This window comes from Triticum urartu, chromosome 2 (assembly GCF_003073215.2).
Source record: "Triticum urartu cultivar G1812 chromosome 2, Tu2.1, whole genome shotgun sequence".
Taxonomy (NCBI): domain Eukaryota; kingdom Viridiplantae; phylum Streptophyta; class Magnoliopsida; order Poales; family Poaceae; genus Triticum; species Triticum urartu.
The window spans coordinates 264,044,783-264,054,909 of record NC_053023.1 but is presented as its reverse complement, the minus strand read 5'-3'; the positions used below and the strand labels follow the sequence as shown (position 1 = coordinate 264,054,909).

The window sequence follows — 10,127 nt, the reverse complement described above, 5'->3', positions numbered from 1 at the left end:
TTGGCCTAAGATGATATGACATGGAAGTGGGAGGGATCAATAAAATGAACATATATTCAGAAGGAAGATATACGTACAGATCAACAGGGTTGTGTGGTCTTTCGTCCTCTGGCTTGGATATGGCTATTGAAGAGCACGGTGAGAGCAGTTTCTTTGATTTTCTTTATTACTCCATGAGGAAGCTTGCAGTCGGAAGGCATACGACGGAAACACACAATTACACGGTGGCGGCGGTGCCATCGGAGGCAATGGCGGATCTACCACAGGGGTAAGCAGGTGACCCGGTGGTGGAACAGAGTACTCACCTGCTAGCCCTCAGCCTCGGGGTCGAGTTCCAGCCTCCAAATCGCCATGGTGGCCGAGGTCCAACCTGTCAGGTGCGGTTTTAGGGGAAGAAGAAAAGACGTACAAAGGAGATGGCCAAGCCCAATATGAGAAATCCATCGATCCAATCCCTTGCCCTGGTACTGCCTAATGCACCGACGTCGCCACTGGATGCCTCATCCTTCGTTGGATGCTCCACCGTTCGTGACTCGACAGAATGTAACTACTCCTCAGGCGCTCAACCTCGATGACTCCACGCCCGAGCACGCGCATTCAGTGGCATGTTCCTTCACACAAAGCTTGCTGTTGAGATGGAAGGAAAGTGCGTTGATGGAGGAGACCATTAGTCAGAGAAGGCAGAGTGCCGGCGTGGAGCTTAATAGGAAGAGACTAGTGCGGAGAAAAATCAACGGTTGGTGAAACCAAGGAGACATCTGACGAAGACCATACGGCCGCAGAGCCACAATCGAGGGAGAGGCGTCCTTGATGCGTGGGTCATTTAAGGTGATCAGTCTTCATCGAGGGGAAATATAGATAATACAACTTACAACGTGGCCATATAGGTTGGTGATGATTGGAAGAAAAATGATGATGTGGCATAACTGATGAGGTGGATAGCTTGCATGTTAAAAGAACTAGGATAGTGGAGATGAACTATTTAGGTATTATAGATGCCAAACTGTTGATCACCACATATTATAATTGAAATTTCCTTCATAGAAGTATTGTTTCATCGATTTAGGAAGAACATGGCGCACACAGATCACCATTGTTTCATGTGTACATCTCAACAACACTTTTATCAATTCACGAGGGATTGTACCTCGACACCGTACCTGATTGAGATGCCAGGTGAGCTTGTTCATCCTGTACGCATTGCTTTCGTGCGCCGCTGCCTCCTCCCACCTCCCCGTTCGCCAACCTCTCCACGAGCACCTCCAGCCTTGTTCCCATGGGGGAAGGCGTGACTGTTGCCTCCTCTGCTCGACGGCTCCCTTCTCCTTCCCACCCGTCAGCGTCGCCACGAGTCGCGCCGCTGCCTTGTCCACTAGCGCACCGCCCTTTTCCTATCCGCCGGCCTCGCCGCTAGCTCCCCCGACCCGTGTCCATGGAGGAAAATGCGGGCTGCTGCCTCCTTTGCCTGCGCGCTGCCATTCGCCGTGGACGACATCTGAGGATGTGGGAAGTCGGCCTAGAGGTCTCGTACAAGAGATGGTTGATCTCGCCAGAGAGACCAAAAGATTTCTTGTATTGATAGCGTTTTCTATTAGGAGATTCACCTAAAAACCTACCGCTAGTAGTGGATATCATTGTTTTTAAGCGTGTGCCCCGAGCAGTGGATCGAACCTGTGGCATCCACATTCTGGGGTCCTCGACTGATGGTGGATATGAACATATATGACACTAGTGGTGTTGGAAGGGGCGTGGATAGTTCGAGAAGAGAGAGCTGGGTGAGCTGAGTGAGCGAGGACTGGGCTAGCTAGCTGGTGGCTTGTCCAGTTGGATGGTTGGCATCAACACTTTGTTGCGTGTGTTGGAGAGACCGGCGTTTCACACGATCACCCGAAATAAAAATAAATTAGATAAGCGCTCAAGCTAGCGCTCGTGTGTTGTAAGTCTAGACTCCTACACCGGTGCTTCGTCATAATTTCTTTTTTTATTTTGACGTGAGGGTCCACGTAGGCACCCCTGCATTGGAGATGCCCTGAAGGCGCTCCCGCTCTCAATTCCCTCAAAGAAAAAAAAGTTGTGCGCTCTCAAAATTCAAACAAAATCTTCCCCATTCTTCTCCGCCGCTCCGCTTTGTCGCTCTCCCCATTCCCCGTTCAGTTCCGCCGCCGGGAATGGTTCTGATCGAGCGCACGCCGTGCGCGGGGGCAGCCCCCTTCAGTCCGCTCCAGAGATCCACTCCTAGGGTTTCGCGGGAGGCGTCGCCGCCGTCCGACCCCATCCTCCCGTACCTCAGGTAGCGCCTTCGAGATCTACCTCTCTACCTGCAAATTTGCTTCTGCCTAGACCTGCTTGCTTACATCTTCGCGCGATTTCGCCTCCGCTGTGTGCGTGTGTGTATCTGAGGTTTCGCCTCGGTTTTGTGTATGGAGATGCGCTTCAATTTGCTCCTCCTAACTGCTTAGGTGCTTTTTCTTTTCGTACTTATATAGTTGGTTGAGTCGAGATACACTTATAGGTTGATTCCGGCTCAAATTTATTGCAGTGCGTAAGGTTTAAGCATATAATAGTGTGATTCTCGCCTCCGGTTTGTACTTATGAACTCATTTGTATGTATATGGGCTACTGCTCCCGGTTTCGGAGTTAAATTTATGGGCAATTTGAATAGATGGGTTTCTTAACTTACAATCGGTATTCATGCAGCTGATGTGCATATGCTTCAGTCATCGTTCAGTATCAAATTTTGTGCATATAAATGTGATGTGTTTTATCTGGTGACGTCCTGCCTGTGGACGCCTCTATGATGTGTGCTATTTTCTTATGTCCGATTCTGTGTTCATATTCAGGTCTATCAAGAAGGCCATTGATGAGATCAGGGCACACCCAGAATGTTATCATGCAGCACTTGAACAGCTCAAGATTTATGTCACAGAGTGCATTGATAAGTATGGGGACGATTACCAGTACTCCACTGACCCCCGGCTCCTGAAGATCTGGATCCTCTATGTAACTTAATTGCTTTTAAAATGCCAATGCTGATGTTATCTTTCTGCTTTTTTTTATCCTCATTCCTTAATTTCCTGATATTTTGCTATTTTAGGGGGATGCAGTTTCTGATTTTGACAAGGTGTATACACATTTGGAGGATAAAAGAATGTTCTTAGAGGATGCACTGCTCTATGAATCATATGCACTGTTTCTGTGTGCTCAGGGGAGAGCGCTCGAGGCTGATAAGGTCTATGGGATTGGTATTTCCAGGTTAGAGTCGATAATATTTTTCCTTCGTGTTCAGCTACAAAATGATGGTTATCATGTTGATGTGATGGCAAATTATAGTCTGTGGTTTAACCAGAAAAGCCGAGCCCCTTGATCATTTGAAGAAGATGCATATCAACTTCTTAAAACAATTGGAGGGTATTGTAGAAAAATCTGATGAGGATGCACAGGTATGAAAGCCACATGGCTGAGTCGAAATATTGCTATCATGTACTCCCTCCGTACCTAAATATATGACGTTTTAGTAGGCTATATATTAAGCATTGCGCTTTCTGATTTTTGTATTGCTGTCAAATAGTCACGGGTTTCCTATCTAATTGTCATGTTGTATTCGGTAGTATTTGAGATATACAACTTTTTTTGAGACTGGAGGTGCGGGAAGAAGCAAGGAACTGGATTGATATTCGCCCCATGTTGTAGTTGAGATATGATGATGACTAGGCTGATAGATTTCTCATTACTGTTCAGCAAACACATGTTGGAAAATATGCGTTCCACCTAGAAAAGATTACAATTGCATAATCATTGTTGTTCGTGCCTTACATCCCATATCTATGATAATTAATTGAATCTGAAATAGCTTTCTACAATGAAGAACTTTATCGAGTTCATATAGACTTTTATTTACTACATAAGAGAGATAATCGGGATACGCTACTCCCTCCGATCCATATTACTTGTCGCTGGTTTAGTACAAAGTTTTTCCTTATCGTGTAACTTTTTCCTTACGTGGGTTTAGCTACTGGTCTTCCATAATTCGATATGCTATGTTTTTCTGAAGATTATGATATAATTATAGAAGTCTTGTTCAGCATAGCTTAAGCTTTGGTCTCTCTCAGTGCTCCACCTTGGTACCGTCTCGTAGCCCTCCACATCAGATTTTTGTTTATGTGGCGCAGAATTAATGAGAGAGAGGAAGAAGCCGTCTCTTATCTTATATACTACATATCTCTACACATAATCCAATACATAGATAATTTAATCTCATACTCATCCTCCAATTAGACTTGTGTAATCTTAATAAAAGTGGGAGCTACTATAATAAATACTTAGCCTATGTAAGATACAGTGCATTGGGATGATGAGAATCTAAGTAATAGAAATACAGGTAATAAGAGACGACCATTGGGACTGATGTTAGCGTCCTACAGGCTCCAGTTTCTAGCAATACAAACTAAAGGTGGAATGTAGTTTTTTCTTGAATACTGAATAGTTGGCCTTAACTCTTAATATGAGCTCCCTTCTAGAGGGAAGCTGAAACGGTAAAATCTTTAGGTGCAGTTTTGGGGTTTATAATGGTGTAGCTGCTTATTTGTTGCGATAACTCAAACTCAAGCTGCTTTGAGGATTATTTGATTATTTTCCCCATCGACCTTATAGGCTCAGCCACTAGTGGGCTAGCTTTCTGGAAAAACCTAATATTACTTGAGTTAGCCCTTTACTTCATTTGTATTCTGTCAACCCTGTACATCATATACAAGCACAGAAGGGTTTGTTTTGCAGTTTCTTATATGTTTTTTTGTGATTAAACAGTTACTTTCCCACAGAATGGTTACTTGGTTATAAAATGATAGGACATGAATATGATTTGTACATTCCAGTGCTTGTGATTTGTCTCCTTCCAGCATGTATTTACTTAGCCCATTTATGTATGATTGTGCCTGTTTGTCACTTGATAGTTCATAGTCGAGTGTAACTTGGAGGCTGACAGATTGGTATCTATTTTATTTATTTCTCTATGCTGGCTTGTATATATTCACAGCATCTATTTCCACTTGCAGCAATGATGATTAGCTTGAGTTTTATTTCTAAAACTTATTGAAAATGTTTTATCCTGTCATTTGTGGTAGACTATGCACCTTATTCTATCTAATACAATTTTCCCACTTTGTCCATTATTTTAAATAGCATCATTTCATCGATATGGTCACCTAGTGCCTAACATCTTGGTGGATAATTAATTGTTTGTCGTTCCAATTTTGTTTGTTCTTGCCTTGTAGCCCAAACCATCTAAAATACAAAAAAGGGAGTTTAGTGTGGTTGATCCATGGTCAGATTCTACCATGAGCAATTTGCTAACGAAAATTAATGGTGGCCTCAAGAAGTTAACAGTAAGTTAAATTTGCTTTGTGTGGTTCACTAGTGTTTTGCCTGGCTCTCATCTTTGTGTGCCACTGAAATCCTTGACAGGGCTATCATAAGAGCAACAAGATCTACTCAGGAAAGGTGCCCCTAACTTCCTCACATAATGCTTTAAAAAATAAAGTCGTCGAGTTAGGTATAAACTCTAGTTATTTTCTCTTACAACCTTTGACAATGTTGTACACTCCACAATAGTGTCCTAGTTTGGCTACTTGATGAGAAATGCTCTCATGTCTCAATCAGAACATAACTACATAATGTTCTCACAGAAATATCTCTCTGTTCTGCGATTTCGAGAAGCCGATTCATGTAACTGATATCAGAGTTTAATAATGATACCTTTTGTTGCACCAAGGTGGCAGGAAATATCACATCAAAGGTTCTTCTGGTACTGGTGCTTTTGCTAAATTATACAAAGCTAGTGTTGATGGTAACACGGAAGAAATAGTTGCTTTGAAGGTGAAACATGTTTCAGTTGTCTTAGTAAAACCTGCCTTTTACACTTGATTCTGATTTTAAACCCTAGTGCTTGTTTGCAGGTTCAAAAGCCTGCATTTCCTTGGGAATTTTACATGTACCGCCAGCTTGATATGCGGATATCTGATATTCAGGTGAATAATCTCTGTTCTAAGAATCACTCTCTAAAAATAATTTCTGTTAAGACCACCAGGTCGTTAGTAGTTGGTAAATTATAACGATGTTCACATGTCAAATAATTTTCTTTCCAGAGACCAAGCTATGGCTATGCACATGAAGTGCATGTCTTTGCTGACGTCAGTGTGCTAGTTTGCAATTTCCTGCCATATGGAACTCTTCTGGTAATTCCTTTGCATGTGAAGAAAGCTCTTTCAAAACCTGCTCGAAAGAACAACTTTATATATCAGGATTGTATCTGTTGTTGCCCAGATATCTCTCTAGCTAATCCATGTTGCTAAATGTGATAGCTTACAGTACATACCTTTTGCAGGACGCTATAAATTCCCATTTAGTTGTTGGTCAGCACATGGATGAAGTTTTGTGCATATATTACACTATAGAGATGTTGCACATGCTTGAAACTCTACATAGTGTTGGCATAATCCATGGTGATTTCAAACCTGACAATATGCTTGTCTGCTATCCAAGGTAACTAACCAACTTACCACATTCGAGGAGTTACTCAACCTTTTTTGCGTGGTCAAACTATGTACCTTTTCATACTGCTGGTAAAAGTTCCAAAGAGTTGACTGCTCGCATCCTAGGGGAAGGCTCAAATGCCTCATCTAGAGGGGGGAGGGGTGAAAGGCAACTAAGAAAATTTATTCCTAATTCAACCTTGTTACATTATTGCTGAAATGTAAAGGTTCTCTTTTTTTGCGGGGGGAAATGTAAAGGTTCTCTTTTTTTGCGGGGGGAAATGTAAAGGTTCTCTATTTGGAATAACCTATATGGTGCAATCAACTTAGCAATTCTACGAACACAGGATGATAAGCTTGGCAAGCACAAAAAACAAGATATGAAGGTAAAGTAAATCAACCAAAGGACCTGGACACGAGGATTTGGTTCCTGGAGTGCGAATCCTTGGGGGTATTGTACGTCTTCGTTGGAGAGGCCTGGACACCAAGTCCCTTCAACAACAAAGACCTAACCTTCTTCTCCTTGAGCCTTGGGCAGTGTCTAAGGCTCTAAGCTCAACCATTAGTGGATGATCTTGAGGCAATCTCCAGCCATCACAAAGTCTTTTTGGCGAATCCACACGTTGGATGCCCCCAGGTGACTGCTGGTGCCTAGGAGTCTGCAAACTCCAAGGGAAATGGGGGTGGTGAATGCTTGGTACACGATGCTCTAGCTCTGTGTACATGTGAAATTTCAAAAATCTCTCAAATCTACTCTCGTCCTAAGGTATCCTTCAAATTCAAACTGTCTGGTGACATGGCACTCACACAGAATCCTGGCAACAAAACATTCGGAACTGCCTGGCCCAGTAACAATGCACCTCCGGATATTTTCGAGTCCGGTTACACATTCGGGTATACGTGCTCAGTGGCGGAGCCAGTATCCAGACAATGGGTGTACATATTTCCTTTAAAATCACCATTTTACTATAATTTTTAATTTATTTGATCCATATGTGTGTATGCATAGGTAGTCAACCTTCTTGCAGAGATGAATGTACATTTGTACACCCAAGTACCTATCTAGCTCCGCCAATATACGTGCTAATACCCCACATATTCTGAGCCGGCAATTGGGCGACCCTGAAGAGCGCCTGGAAAGTCTTTGGCCTCCTTGCTCACTAGCTACTGCATCTGGACATTCCTGCCTCCTGGCCTGGATTATCACCCAAGGATGGTTGTGTGAGGCTTTGGGCCTTTGTAGCGACAAAGGACCTTCTTTTCACTTTGTGGGGCCTCAAGACCTACTCATGTACTTGGCACACATATTAGCTCCTTAATTACCAAAAATCCACTTAGGGCGTGTAGATGTCCTTTCAATTGGATGACTTGCATTTCTTGACGGAGATAGTATATATTTCGGGCAGATCCTGTATTCTTGTTTTTGTGGGTGATGGTATCCCGTGTTCACAGAACGGAGTTCTCCCAGCCTGTTTGAATCTGTCACAGTACGAAAGATTGCACTGATCAACCACCTGTAGTGTGCACAAGTGACTAGAGACATCTAATAGTCAGGTTTTCCGAGTTTGTCAAATCGTTTTAAAACACCTTAGGTGATGTTGTGACTTTTCTGTAAATGTGTGTTCCGAGCTTACAAATGTCTCCTAACTGATTAGAATTATGCCAGATGTTATTGCATCTAAGAACCATAACTTTGTTTGGAAATATTTGAAATGGTTGGTCATAAGAGCAAGCATGAAGGTAGATAAGAGGTCGATTTGTTGGCCCCAGATGTTGGGTTTGGTGGGTGCAAAGATCTAGGATGATTCCCGACTCTGTTTATTTTACTTAAAAGTGTGTTTGGAATCTGTATTTTCACGCTCCATGCTTTTGCTGAGATGTTGATGTTCTGATATTTTGTCTTTCTTATTGTTGAACATTTGATTGTACGGATTCTGTTTTGGTTATTAGAAGATCATATCAAACACCATCACTGAAGCTGGTTCTTGTTTTAAGAATAATAAAAATCTAATATGTGTTAAAGCTCACCCAGACCATTTCATGCGTGCTCTTTGAAGAAAGTAAACATGCATTGCTTGCTTCTCAACTTATTTTCCCGAAGTTGCTAGTTCAGTTTGTAGCACTTGTCAACTCGTTTAAATTTAACATGAGTTTTCCTCTCACCTGTGGCCCATAAAGTGAAGAGATCACAGACGATACCTTCAGGAGCGAAACGAGAAGCGGGCAGAATCAGGTTAGCATTTGAATTCAAAGTATCTTGATTTAGAGGTATGTGAAGGCTTTGTGTTGCTTATTATGAAACAACGTCCATTCCAGGGGCTGTGTCTTATTGACTGGGGCCGTGGCATTGATGTGAATCTCTTCCCAGCCGGCACGGAGTTCCTTGGGGATTGTGGAACCTCAGGGTTCAGTTGTATCGAAATGCAAGAAGAGAGAAGCTGGACATATCAAGTGTGTACCCTTCAAAGTTACTCACAACCTTACTAGCCATCATCACAGAAAGGAACCATGTGCAACATCGATTTGGTTTCCTGTCTTGCAGGTTGACACTTTTGGTCTGTGCGTGGTTGCACACATGATGCTGCACGGGGAAGAGATGAGCATCGTTAAGGTGGCCGGAACAGGTGGAAGCTACATGTACCAACCGAAATTGTCATTTAAAAGGTTGTGCTGCCGCGAGCTCTTGATTTTGCTTGCAAAAGTGATGCCCAGAGTGAGAAGATAACCCCTCCACCTGTTTGTCCTCTGATGAACAGGTACTGGAACGTTGCGCTGTGGAAGCAGCTCTTCACCACGCTGCTGAACCCGGGCTCCAACGGGAACCACGTAGGCGACCTCCGGAGCCTCCGGAGATCGTTCCAGGATTACATGTGCAGCAACTATCAGCTGCTGGTCAAGCTGAACCAGCTGCTGACAAAGCAGAAGGCCTCCCTGTGCTCATCCTGAGGTGTGCATTTCGTCGCCAGAATGCCTCTGCGATATTTATCTACTCTTCTACCTCCCTATGTATGTATCTTGCCACATCTCGTGGCCTTGTTGTATCATCTGAAAATGAAAATACACGCCCGTGTCATGGTCTAACTAGTACTACTGCGCGTCACACTCAAGATGTGTCCCGGTGAGAACCAAATAGTTACCGTCCTAGATATGCGTACAGGTAGGACAAACGAGATGAGACGCAACGGATGAGTGGTTGCTGTCACGAACCAACAGTGCCCAACCAAAGTCAAAGGGCCTCTTTGGCTAGGCTAATGGGGCTAATCAGTCCTGTTAGACATGTCACGTTTTCGCTAGGACCATCAACGTTCGCTCAACGGTATTGTCACTTTCATCTTGTGGCGAGGACATGGGCTGCCCACCCATCTGATCTGAGCGATATATTTGAGCCAACGCTTCACTGTGCGTGTCTTGGCGTATGGCCAGCCACTGGGGCTGTGTGTCCTCGCGGCGTTCGTGTCGATGTCACCGATCTCTTAGATGGAGACGGGGGGAGATAGAGATGTGCATGTATGTCTTGTTGTTATTGGACGATGGCTCGATCCGTGGTGCAGTTTTGCCCGCTCATAGTACATAGCCATAGCATAATGTTTGGGCGCATCG

General features: G+C 43.6%; 1 protein-coding gene across 1 annotated transcript; it reads left to right on the top strand.

The window, feature by feature from the left end:
• Nucleotides 1-1,982: 1,982 nt before the first annotated feature.
• LOC125536998 (mitotic checkpoint serine/threonine-protein kinase BUB1) lies at nt 1,983-9,628 on the top strand. The gene is made up of 14 exons (XM_048700284.1): nt 1,983-2,290; nt 2,841-3,000; nt 3,095-3,252; nt 3,347-3,440; nt 5,271-5,381; nt 5,461-5,548; nt 5,768-5,871; nt 5,952-6,023; nt 6,141-6,230; nt 6,380-6,537; nt 8,706-8,760; nt 8,844-8,978; nt 9,070-9,191; nt 9,284-9,628. The coding sequence occupies exons 1-14, from the start codon at nt 2,169-2,171 to the stop codon at nt 9,471-9,473; spliced, it is 1,659 nt and encodes a 552-aa protein (XP_048556241.1). The 5' UTR covers nt 1,983-2,168; the 3' UTR covers nt 9,474-9,628.
• Nucleotides 9,629-10,127: the final 499 nt, after the last annotated feature.

Bases quoted from the DNA above. Each gene is read 5' to 3' on its own strand.
- LOC125536998 (XM_048700284.1), top strand. From the start codon at position 2,169: ATGGTTCTGATCGAGCGCACGCCGTGCGCGGGGGCAGCCCCCTTCAGT. The intron at 3,001-3,094 runs GTAACTTAATTG...TTGCTATTTTAG, and splicing joins TGAAGATCTGGATCCTCTAT to GGGGATGCAGTTTCTGATTT. The intron at 5,872-5,951 runs GTGAAACATGTT...GCTTGTTTGCAG, and splicing joins AAGAAATAGTTGCTTTGAAG to GTTCAAAAGCCTGCATTTCC.